The 12688-nt window shown below is 37.9% G+C and overlaps 1 protein-coding gene and 1 pseudogene across 7 annotated transcripts in view; one reads left to right on the top strand and one right to left on the bottom strand.

Moving 5' to 3' along the window:
- The window catches only part of HERC2 (HECT and RLD domain containing E3 ubiquitin protein ligase 2), a 238480-nt gene that overhangs the window by 164374 nt on the left and 61418 nt on the right, over positions 1–12688 (top strand). For all 7 annotated transcript variants that reach the window (XM_070360163.1, XM_070360169.1, XM_070360174.1 and 4 more), the window contains one exon: positions 660–885. In XM_070360163.1, the coding sequence (XP_070216264.1) occupies positions 660–885 (226 nt within the window). The remainder of the gene's footprint in view (positions 1–659; positions 886–12688) is intronic.
- On the bottom strand, positions 9197–9548 carry LOC102275272 (NADH dehydrogenase [ubiquinone] 1 alpha subcomplex subunit 5 pseudogene; annotated as a pseudogene).

Consider the following 12688-nt stretch of genomic DNA (forward strand, 5'->3'; position numbering starts at 1 on the left):
GGCTCAGAGATAATATAATTTGAAATTATGACAATTTGAAATGTATGACAATAAATCAGCGTATTGTACTTCAATCAGAATGAAATAAAAATGAATTATACTTCCTAATTCTGTAAAGCATAAAATTCCTTGAAAAGTAAACATATTTTTTGGATCATTTTCTCTTTTCAAAATTAAGGAAAAAATGTTACAATATTTAGTTAAAGAGGAGAACTTCCTGCTCCTAAGAACAGTATATAGATGAGTTTATTGGGTTGATATTAAGTAAATGAAAGTGAAAGTTGCTCAGTCATGTCCGACTCTTTGTGACCCCATGGACTATACAGTCCATGGAATTCTCCAGGCCAGAATACTGGAGCGGGTAGCCTTTCCCTTCTCCAGGGGATCTTCCCAACCCAGGCGATCGAACCCAGGTCTCCTGCATTGCAGGCAGATTTCTTTACCAGCTGAGTCACAAGGGAAGCCCAAGAATACTGGAGTGGGTAGCTTATCCCTTCTCCAGCAGGTCCCTTCCTGACCCAGTAATTGAACTAGGGTCTCCTGCATTGTAGGCAGATTCTTTACCAGCGGAGCTATCCGGGAAGCACTCAGCAAGAATTTTGAAGTAAACTTAAAGAAAGTCCTGAAATGTTGAAAAATTATTTTTATCCCCTTAACAGGTATACGCTTGGGGTGACAATGACCATGGCCAACAGGGCAATGGCACAACCACAGTTAATAGGAAGCCCACACTTGTGCAAGGCTTAGAAGGCCAGAAGATCACACGAGTAGCTTGCGGGTCTTCTCACAGTGTGGCGTGGACAACCGTTGATGTGGCAACACCCTCTGTTCACGAGCCTGTCCTCTTCCAGACTGCAAGAGACCCTTTAGGTGCTTCCTATTTAGGTAACTGAGATCTGTGTTTTATACGAGATCCTTCTGCATAGATAGAATGTCATAGATGGAATGTTTAATACTGCTACTAGGTTAGAGTTTGTAGCACCGAGTTACCTATGTTCTGAACCATAGCCCCAGAGTCGTCATGGTGCTCTGTGCTATGATTTATGCTGGAATGAAAACTAGAAGAAGTACAGTGCTGGTTCTTGAGATCAGGACAGCTCTGGCAATGCTGTGCACGTGTGCAGACAGAGGGACTTTAAAGTTTAGGCATTTGGTGTTTTCAACAGCTCTATTCAGAGCTGAATTCATATATGTATTCAGAAATGAATACATATATGAATAATACAATCTACATATTAAAACAATCCAACCTGTGTAGACTAATTTTTATCAGCTTTGATATGTGTGCACCTGTGAGAGCATCATCACAGTCGACATAATGAACAAATGTGTATACTACCCTTGAGTAGACCCCTCCCAGCTTTCCACAACCACTGACTTCATGTCTGTCACTGTAGATCAGTTTGCCATTTTAGAGTTTTATATTAATGGAATCATATAGTATGTGCTTTTTTTCTAATCTAACTTTTTTCACACACCATAATTATTTTGAGATTCATCCATGTTGCATGTATCAGTATTTCATTCTTTTTTAATTGTTGGCTAGCATTTTATTTATGGGTATACTGCAGTTGATACATCAGTTTGCCTGTTGATGGACTTTGGTGTTGCTTCTTAATTTTGACTATACAAACACTTGCTCTGAACATTTGTGTATAGTCTTTATATGGACACATATACTTACATTTCTCTAGGGTAAGTACTTAGGAGAGGAATGATTGGCTGGTATGGTAGATACAAGTTTATTTTCTTAAGAACTGCAAACTGTTTTGCAAAGTGGTTATTCTGTAACTCCAGCATCTCCATATTTTTGTTTGTATTTGATGTAGTCAGTTTTTAATTTTAGCCATTCTGTAGATGTGTAGTGCTCAGTTCAGTCGCTCAGTCGTGTCCGACTCTTTGCGACCCCATGAATTGCAGCATGCCAGGCCTCCCTGTCCATCACCACCTCCCAGAGTTCACTCAGACTCTTGTCCATCGAGTCAGTGATGCCATCCAGCCATCTCATCCTCTGTCGTCCCCTTCTCCTCCTGCCCCCAATCCCTCCCAGCATCAGAGTCTTTTCCAATGAGTCAACACTTTGCATGAGGTGGTCACAGTACTGGAGTTTCAGCTTTAGCATCATTCCTTCCAAAGAAATCCCAGGGCTGATCTCCTTCAGAATGGACTGGCTGGATCTCCTTGCAGTCTAAGGGACTCTCAAGAGTCTTCTCCAACACCACAGTTCAAAAGCATCAATTCTTCGGCGCTCAGCCTTCTTCACAGTCCAACTCTCACATCCATACATGACCACAGGAAAAACCATAGCCTTGACTAGATGGACCTTTGTTGGCGAAGTAATGTCTCTGCTTTTGAATATGCTGTCTAGGTTGGTCATAACTTTCCTTCCAAGGAGTAAGCGTCTTTTAATTTCATGGCTTCAATCACCATCTGCCGTGATTTTGGAGCCCAAAAAAATAAGTCTGACACTGTTTCCCCATCTGTTTCCCATGAAGTGATGGGACCGGATGCCATGATCTTCGTTTTCTGAATGTGGAGTTTTAAGCCAACTTTTTCACTCTCCTCTTTGACCTTCATCAAGAGGCTTTTTAGTTCCTCTTCACTTTCTGCCATAAGGGTGGTGTCATCTGCATATCTGAGGTTATTGATATTTCTCCCAGCTTGATTCCAGCTTGTGCTTCTTCCAGCCCAGCGTTTCTCATGATGTACTATCCATAGAAGTTAAATAAGCAGGGTGACAATATAAAGCCTTGACGTACTCCTTTTCCTACTTGGAACCAGTGTGTTGTTCCATGTCCAGTTCTAACTGTTGCTTCCTGACCTGCATATAAATTTCTCAAGAGGCAGGTCAGGTGGTCTGTTATTCCCATCTCTTTCAGAATTTTCCACAGTTTATCGTGATCCACACAGTCAAAGGCTTTGGCATAGTCAATAAAGCAGAAATAGATGTTTTTCTGGAACTCTGTTGCTTTTTTGATGATCCAGTGGATGTTGGCAATTTGATCTCTGGTTCCTCTGCCTTTTCTAAAACCAGCTTGAACATCTGGAAGTTCATGGTTCACGTATTGCTGAAGCCTGGCTTGGAGAATTTTGAGCATTACTTTACTAGCGTGTGAGATGAGTGCAATTGTGTGGTAGTTTGAGCATTCTTTGGCATTGCCTTTCTTTGGGATTGGAATGAAAACTGACCTTTTCCAGTCCTGTGGCCACGGCTGAGTTTTCCAAATTTGCTGGCATATTGAGTGTGGCACTTTTACAGCATCATCTTTCAGGATTTGAAACAGCTCAACTGGAATTCCATCACTTCCACTAGCTTTGTTTGTAGTGATGCTTTCTAAGGCCCACTTGACTTCACGTTCCAGGATATCTGGCTCTAGGTCAGTGATCACACCATTGTGATTATCTGGGTCGTGAAGATCTTTTTTGTACAGTTCTTCTGTGTATTCTTGGTACCTCTTCTTAATATCTTCTGCTTCTTTAGGTCCATACCATTTCTGTCCTTTATTGAGCCCATCTTTGCATGAAATGTCCCCTTGGTATCTCTAATTTTCTTGAAGAGATCTCTAGTCTTTCCCATTCTGTTGTTTTCCTCTGTTTCTTTGCATTGATCACTGAGGAAGGCTTTCTTATCTCTTTTTGCTATTCTTTGGAACTCTGCATTCAGATGCTTATATCTTTCCTTTTGTCCTTTGCTTTTCACTTCTCTTCTTTTCACAGCTATTTGTAAGGCCTCCCCAGACAGCCGTTTTGCTTTTTTGCATTTCTTTTCCATGGGGATGGTCTTGATCCCTGTCTCCTGTACAGTGTCACGAACCTCATTCCATAGTTCATCAGGCACTCTATTTATCAGATCTAGGCCCTTAAATCTATTTCTCACTTCCACTGTATAATCATAAGGGATTTGATTAAGTCATACCTGAATGGTCTAGTGGTTTTCCCTACTTTCTTCAGTTTAAGTTGAATTTGGCAATAAGAAGTTCATGATCTGAGCCACAGTCAGCTCCCGGTCTTGTTTTTTGCTGACTGTATAGAGCTTCTCCATCTTTGGCTGCAAAGAATATAATCAATCTGATTTCAGTGTTGACCATGTGGTGATGTCCATGTGTAGAGTCTTTTCTTGTGTTGTTGGAAGAGGGTGTTTGTAATGACCAGTGCATTTTCTTGGCAAAACTCTACTAGTCTTTGCCCTGCTTCATTCCGTATTCCAAGGCCAAATTTGCCTGTTACTCCAGGTGTTTCTTGACTTCCTACTTTTGCATTCCAGTCCCCTATAATGACAAGGACATCTTTTTTGGATGTTAGTTCTAAAAGGTCTTAGAGGTCTTCATGGAACTGTTCAACTTCAGCTTCTTCAGTGTTACTGGTTGGGGCATAAACTTGGATTACTGTGATAGTGAATGGTTTGCCTTGGAAACGAACAGAGATCATTCTGTGTAGTGCTAAATCACTGTAATTTTACTTTGCATTTTGCTAATGACTAATGATGTTGAGTGTCTTACTAGGCTTAAGTGTCTATTCAGTCTTTGGCCTGTATGTAAACCTAGGTTGTTTATTTCCTTATTGTTGAGTTCTGAACAGTCTGTATGTATTCTGTATACAAGTCTTTCATCAGATATTTAATTTGCACAGTGTGACTTGTCTATTTATTCTCTCAGGTAAATTTTGAAGAGCAAAAGATTTTAATTTTGATGAAGTCCGGTTTATCCATTTTTATCTTCTATGAATCATAGTTTGGATGTTGTATTTAAATAACCTTTACCTAACTCAACATCATAAAGATTCTTTTCCCATGTTTTTTTGTAAAAGTTCTATAGTTACAGGTGTATGCTTGATCTTCAGTTAAAGTTCATACATGGTGTGAGGTATGAATTGAAATTTATTTTTGGTATTTGGATATCCAGTTGTTTCAGTTGCATTGTTCAAAAACACAGTATCATTTCTGTATTGGAAGAATTTGTACTTGTGTTAAAAAACCAGTTGTTTATGTATGTGTGGGTCTATTTCTGGATTCTCAGATGTGTTTTGTTGATTTGTTTTTGTATTTTGATGCAAATACCATATTGTCTTGATTACTGTAGCTTTATAAAAGACTGAATTCAGGCTTTGGTAATTCTTTAGCTTTGTTCTTTTTCAAATATGTTTTGGGTATTCTAGACCCTTTGCATTTCCATGTAACTTTTAGTATCAGCTTGTGCGTTTTTATAAAATAACCTACTTGGGATTTTGATTACTTTGACTATAGATCCATTTGGGGTTTGCTTCATAGTATTGAATCTTCCCACTCATGAGTATACTATTTCTCTCCATTTGTTTATGTCTTTAATATTTCTCAGCAATATTTTATAGTCTCAGTATGCAAGTCTTGCATATCTTTTGTCATATTTGTCCCTAAATATTTCATATTGTTCATTCTGTTATAAATGGTATTTTAAAAAATTTCTTTTGTTCCTTGTTCTTTTCTAGAAATATTCAAGTTGCTCCTTATTAGTGTGTAGAAATACATTTATTTTTTTAGGATATTTGGATTACTTCCAGTTTTGGGCTGTTACAAGTAAAATCTGCTATTAGTTTTCACATTCAGGTTTTTGAGTTAGTCTTCCATACCTTGAATACACCCCACTTGATTTTGCTACTTTTCATTTCTTTGATTTTCTCTCGTCTGTTTCAGTTTTATTGGTTTCTCTTCTCACCTTTATGCTTGCTTTATGTTTATTTTCTATTCTTTTCTGCTTTCTTGAGATCAGAGCTTAGATTATTGATTTGAGACTGTTCGTCTTATCTTGTGTAAACTTTTAGTACTGTAAACTTCTGTCTTGGTACTGATTTAGCTACATCTGTCAAATTTTCGTATGTTTTATTTTCTTTTTCATTCAGTTCTATATATAAATGTATGTATAATTGAGGACATAAGTAATTTTATTTTTGTATAACCTTAACCTTGCCAAACTGCTTCATTCTTTTAATAGCATTTATCTTCTGTTTGACACCCAGCTGCACTCATATTGAAAATTAGTGACAACTACTTAGTGATTCCAGCTTGAAGTTATAACCATACACCAGATGTTTTGAATACAAGCCAATCTGTATGTTGGGTAAACTTAAGAACTCTTAGTGTCTCTTCTTTTGCAGAAACTCTCTCTCTCTCCTGCTGTACTTTGTTTGATCAAGAAGACTAAAGGCAAATGGCCAGAAAGCTAACTTCCTTCAGTGAGACAGAAATGTTTTTCCAACTTCTCCTATAAATAATGTTTCAAATACCAAATTAGTTTTCCCAGTGTATAACAAATTCTAATTTGATGGGGTTTTTTCTTAACTACTTCTCTTCAGTGACCTATAAATTTGTTTAAATAATAAGTACCTTTTCTATTTTTTTTTCACAATGAAAAATTAAATGATGTGTTGAATATACTACTAAAAATACTTCACCTCTCAAATATGGTTTCTATGTTGAAAATTATGGAATTTTTCCAGTTAACTTTCAAATCTTGGCACAATCTCTCTGTTTTAAAAAAATATATCATTTTTGAAGTAATTTGAATCAGTTCCATTCAGTCGCTCAGTCGTGTCTGACTCTTTGTGACCCCATGAACTGCAGCACGCCAGGCCTCCCTGTCCATCACCAACTCCCGGAGCCTACCCAAACCCATGTCCATTGAGTCAGTGATACCTTCCAACCATCTCATCCTCTGTCGTCCCCTTCTTCTCCTGCCCTCAATCTTCCCCAGCATCAGGGTCTTTTCAAATGAGTCAGCTCTTCGCATCAGATGGCCAGAGTACTGGAGCTTCAGTCTCAACATCAGCCCTTCCAATGAACACCCAGAACTGATCTCCCTTAGGATGGACTGGTTGGATCTCCTTGCAGTTCAAGGGACTCTCAGAAGTCTTCTCCCACACTGCAGTTCAAAACTGTGAATTCTTCTGTGCTCAGCTTTCTTTAGAGTCCAACTCTCACATCCATACATGACCACAGGAAAAACCATAGCCTTGACTAGACGGACCTTTGTTGGCAAAGTAATGTCTCTGCTTTTTAATATGCTGTCTAGGTTGGTCATAACTTTCCTTCCAGGAATAAGCGTCTTTTAATTTCGTGGCTGCAACCACCATCTGTAGTGATTTTGGAGCCCACTGTTTCCACTGTTGCCCCATCTATTTGCCGTGAAGTGATGGGACAGGATGCCATGATCTTAGTGTTCTGAATGTTGAGCTTTAAGCCAGCTTTTTCACTCGCCTCTTTCACTTTCATCAAGAGTCTCTTTAGTTCTTCACTTTCTGGCATAAGGGTAGTGTCATCTGCATATCTGAGGTTATTGATATTTCTACTGGCAATCTTGATTCCAGCTTGGGCTTCATCTAGCCCAGCATTTCTCATGATGTACTCTGCATATAAGTTAAATAAGCAGGGTGACAATATACAGCCTTGATGTACTCCTTTTCCTATTTGGAATCAGTCTGTTGTTCCATGTCCAGTTCTAACTGTTGCTTCCTCACCTGCATATTCTCAGGAGGCAGGTCAACTGGTCTCCTATTCCATCTCTTTCAGAATTTTCCACAGTTCATTGTGATCCACACAGTCAAAAGTTTTGGCATAGTCAATAAAGCAGAAATAGATGTTTTTCTGGAGCTCTCTTGCTTTTTCAGTGATCCAGCGGATGTTGGCAGTTTGATCTCTGGTTCCTCTGCCTTTTCTAAAACCAGCTTAAACATCTCGAAGTTCACGGTTCATGTATTGCTGAAGCCTGGCTTGGAGAATTTTGAGCATTACTTTACTAGCATGTGAGATGAGTGCAATTGTGTGGTAGTTTGAGCATTCTTTGGCATTACCTTTCTTTGGGATTGGAATGAAAACTGACCTTTTCCAGTCCTGTGGCCACTGCTGAGTTTTCCAAATTTGCTGGCATATTGATTGCAGCACTTTCACAGCATCATCTTTCAGAATTTGAAAGAGCTCAACTGGAATTCCATCACCTCCACTAGCTTTCTTTGTAGTGATGCTTCCTAAGGCCCACTTGACCTCACATTCCAAGATGTCTGGCTCTAGGTGAGTGATCACATCATTGTGATTATCTGGGTCGTGAAGATCTTTTTTGTACAGTTCTTCTGTGTATTCTTGTGACCTCTTTTCAATATCTTCTGCTTCTGTCAGGTCCATACCATCTGTCCTTTATTGAGCCCATCTTTGCATGAAATGTTCCCTTGGTATCTCTAGTTTTCTTGAGGAGATCTCTAGTCTTTCCCATTCTGTTGTTTTCCTCTATTTCTTTGTATTGATCGCTGAGGAAGGCTTTCTTTTCTCTCTTTGCTATTTTTTGGAAGTCTGCATTTAAATAGGTATTTCTTTCCTTTTCTCCTTTGCTTTTTTCTTCTCTTCTTTTCACGGCTATTTGTAAGGCCTTCTCAGATAGCCATTTTTCTTTTTTGCATTTCTTTTTTTGGGGGATGGTCTTGATCCCTGTCTCCTGTACAGTGTCATGAACCGCTGTCCATAGTTCATCAGGCACTCTATCGGATCTAGTCCCTTAAATCTATTTCTTACTTCCACTATATAATCATAAGGGATTTGATTTATGTCATACCTGAATGGGTTAGTGGTTTTCCCTTCTTTCTTCAGTTCAAGCCTGAATTTGACAATAAGGAATTTGTGATCTGAGCCACAGTCTGCTCCCAGTCTTGTTTTTTGCTGACTATATAGAGCTCCATCTTTGGCTGCAAAGAATATAATCAATCTGATTTTGGTGTTGGCCATCTGCTGATGTCCATAGAGTCTTCTCTTGTGTTGTTGGAAGAGAATGTTTGCTATGCCCAGTGTGTTCTCTTGGCAAAACTGTTATTAGCTTTTGCCCTGCTTCATTCTGTATTCCAAGGCCAAATCTGCCCGTTACTCCAGGTGTTTCTTGACTTCCCACCTTTGCATTCCAGTCCCTATAATGAAAAGGACATCTTTTTTGGATGTTAGTTCTCAAAGGTCTTATAGGTCTTCATAGAACCGTTCAACTTCAGCTTCTTCAGTAATTTGGATAGCTACTCTATAAATCAAAAATTGATTCACAAGCCCCTGGTACCATAATCATCCATTTTATCAAGTGTCCTAAATATGTTCTGTATAAGTTTTCTTGATCTTAAGATGAATATGAAAATATTTTTAATATAACTATTTTTGACTATATAGTTTCTCATAAAGATACTAGTCACTTAATGTTTATATTATCCATTTCCATTGGTTGGCAGGAGGCTCTTCCACTGAGGACTCCCATGTTTTCCACTCCACCATTTTTCTTGCAGACTTAATTCATTTTCAGCCTAAAAAAATCATCTCTTCTATTAACCACTCTGAAGTTGCTCTTTTAATTTTATAACCTCTGGTTCCATTTTAACTATACCCAGCTTCTTATTTGTAATCTATACTATATACCTTCTATATGGTGTATTTTTAGGGATTCGTCCAAGAACATCCAAGAATCTTTGTATACCATGTTCTTAGCTTCTCATGTGGACTCTTAAACATAAGCTAGTCCCACAAGGCCAATGGTCTTCTGGGGCCAGCCCACCATGACAGCCCAGTTTTATATGGTTTTCAGCTTTATTTTTGACATATGAATTATTCTTTTTGTTCCTTTTTGTGTTCTAGTTGCTTTAAAAAAAAAAGCTAGTTAAGAACTTTCACCTCTCTGTGTAGTATTTTTAAACCATAAATTTAATTCCTTTAAGATTTAGGGCTAGCTGTTTCTTTAATGGTAAGATTTGTGTCTTTGATGCAAGTTTAACTTAATGGCATAAAGTTGTCTCAGTGTTTGCTTATTTTTCTTTTAATATTTGTAGACTCTATAGTGGTGTTATTACTCATTGCTTATATTGGTAATTGTGTCTTCTCTTTCCAGTTTGTCTATAGCTTTATCAGTTCTATTAAGTTTTTTCAAAGAATAAGCCAGTGGTTTCCTTGATTTTCCTTCGTTGTTTTTCTGTTTTCTGTTTCACTGATCTTTAATCTTTATTCTTTTCTTCTAAGAAGCTTAGGTCTTTGGCTTAGGGTCTTCCCAGTTTTCTAGTGTAAACGTCTGTTTACTCTCCTTGAGTAATTGACACTGACATCATTAATGACAGATTATCCTCTCATCCTTTGCTTTGAAATTCTTGCTTTGAAATAAAGTTTGACTGTTAAGAATATAGGTACAAGAGAAAATATGATATATTTTTTCCATTCTTTTTACTGTTAACCTACTAAAAAAAAGTTCCTGGTAGGCAACATATAGTTGGATTTTGCTTTTTAATTTTTTCTCTGGGACTCTCTAATTGGGGTGTTTACTTCACTCACATTTAATGTGATTATGAATGTATTTGTTTTCAATCAGTATCCTGCTGTTTGTTTTGTATTATATTAGTCCTAGCTGTTTATTGTTTTTTTCTGCTCTTTTTCTGCCTTTCTTTGAATTAATTGTTCTTTTTGATATTGTATTTTCTTCTTTGTTTTCTTTGAGCTTTAACTTTTTGTGTTACTTTAGTGGTTGTTTTAGGAATTATGCACCTTTAATGTATCATAGTCTGCCTTTAGCTGATTCCCTTGTAGCTCAGTAGGTAAAGAATCGACTGCAATGCAGGAGACTCAGGTTCGATTCCTGGGTGGGAAAGATCCCCTGGAGAAGGAAATGGCAACCCACTCCAGTATTCTTGGCTGGAGAATTCCATGGACAGAGGAGCCTGGCGGGCTACAGTCCGTGGGGTCGCAAGAGCTGGACTCAACTGAGCGAGTGCACCAGCGCCACCTGCAGGTGGGGTCACACTGTTTCATGCGCAGTGTGTGCCTCTCTCGGTGATACATCTCTGCTTCTGCCCTCCCGGCCTCAGTGCTACTTTGTTATGCCTTTCTCTGTATGTTGTAAATGTTACAGTTGTTTAAATCAGTTTTTTTAAACATCAGGTTATCTATTTAAATGAGTTAAAAGAGTATCTCTGTATTTACTCACACAGTTAACTCTTTCCAGTGTTCTTCATTTCTTTGTGGAGATCCTTTTTCCATCTGAATCACTTTTCTTCTGCTTGAAGAAATTCCTTTTTTATGTCTTGTCAGCTCAGATGTGCGATTCTTCCTTTCAGCTTCTTATGGCTAAACTAGGCATTATTTTGCTTCATGTTTGCACCATATTTTAGCTGACTATATAATCTTTGGTTGACATTGTTTTCATTGAGAATTTGCTGTCATTCTTATCTTTGTTCTTCTGTACATAGCATGTCTTTTATCTAAGACTCCTTTTAGGATTTTCTTTTTATTTCCCTGGTTTTTATTTTCATGGTTCAAGCACTTGTGGTTCATGGTGCCTCTTAGATCTCTTGAGTTTTAAGTTTTCATCCATTTTGTAAAATTGTCGGTCACTGTTCTTCAAAAAAATTTTTTTCGCTGTACCTTTGGGAAGTCTAGTTCCATGTGTATTAGGACTCCTCAAGTTGTTCCACAGATAAATGACATTGTTCATTTTTAAACTGTTCTTTCTGTTTCACATGAATAGTTTCTGTTGCTGTATCTTCACATGCACTCGTCTTTGCTTCATTTTCATATGCTGTTAATGTTACTATTTAAATCTCAGACATCTTAGCTAGTTTTCTAGAAATTTGAGTATTTTTTTTTTTACGTCTCTGATTCTCTTTTGAACATATGTAATACAGATATAAGAAGGTAATCAGACATCTTAGCTACTTTTCTGGAAATTTGATTTGCGTATTTTTTTTATCTTTTATGTCTCTGATTTTCTTTTGAACATATGGAATACAGATATAAGTATTTCAACTTAAGTTGTCTGCTGATGGTAATATCTGTGTCAATTCTGGATTGTTTAGATCGATTTTTCTTCCTGAGTTGAGTGGTATTTTCCTGCCTTTCTTCCAACATGGTAACTTTTAGTTTGATGCCATACATTGTGAATGTTGCTGGAGATTTTTATGCGTGTAGTGAATCTTCTTGAGCTTACGTACAGTTAAATTACTCTCAAAACAGTTTGATCCCTTTGGACCTTTGTTTTGGATTTGTTAAGTGGATTCAGAGCTGATACTATTGTGGGACTAATAATTCCCTACCACTGAGTATTTCACCCAGTGCCTTGTGAATGATGAGGTCTTCCCTCTAGCTGATGGGAACAGGCAGTAGCTGGGACCTCTGTGTTCTCCTAGTCCTCTCATACAAGTTCTTTCTTTGTCTCTGAGTCATGCCCATTTATGAAGGCGTCTTATCTGGATGAGTGAGAATGCCTGCATATCTCCAGGGCACTCTCTGTGCAACTTTTCCCTCTTATCCTGTCCTGTGAACTTTGCCCACATTGGATTCCCTGGTGCTGAGCTCAACCTCCTCTTCTCACAGAGACCACTGGGCTCCATCTGGTTCTCTCCCTGTAATCAGGCCTGGGAACTCTCAGGGCAGTGGGCTGGAACTTGCTAATACTGTATATGGTGAATATACTATCTTCTCACCATTGTTGTGGATTTTTTTGTTTTTGCTTTACGTTTCATCAATAAGTAAATATAGATAGTTATCATAGTATTGTCATGGCTTATATATGTATAGCGTAAATTGTTGTAAGTACATTTTGCAAAAGCATTTACATTTTTTTGTAGTTATAGCAAACCTTCGCTATAGATGTTTGTTTTTAAACTATGCGAGATTATTAGTGAAACTAATATTTAATCTGTGAAATAGCAAAATGCA

The sequence above is a fragment of the Bos mutus genome, chromosome 2, assembly GCF_027580195.1.
Source record: "Bos mutus isolate GX-2022 chromosome 2, NWIPB_WYAK_1.1, whole genome shotgun sequence".
Classification (NCBI taxonomy): Eukaryota; Metazoa; Chordata; class Mammalia; order Artiodactyla; family Bovidae; genus Bos; species Bos mutus.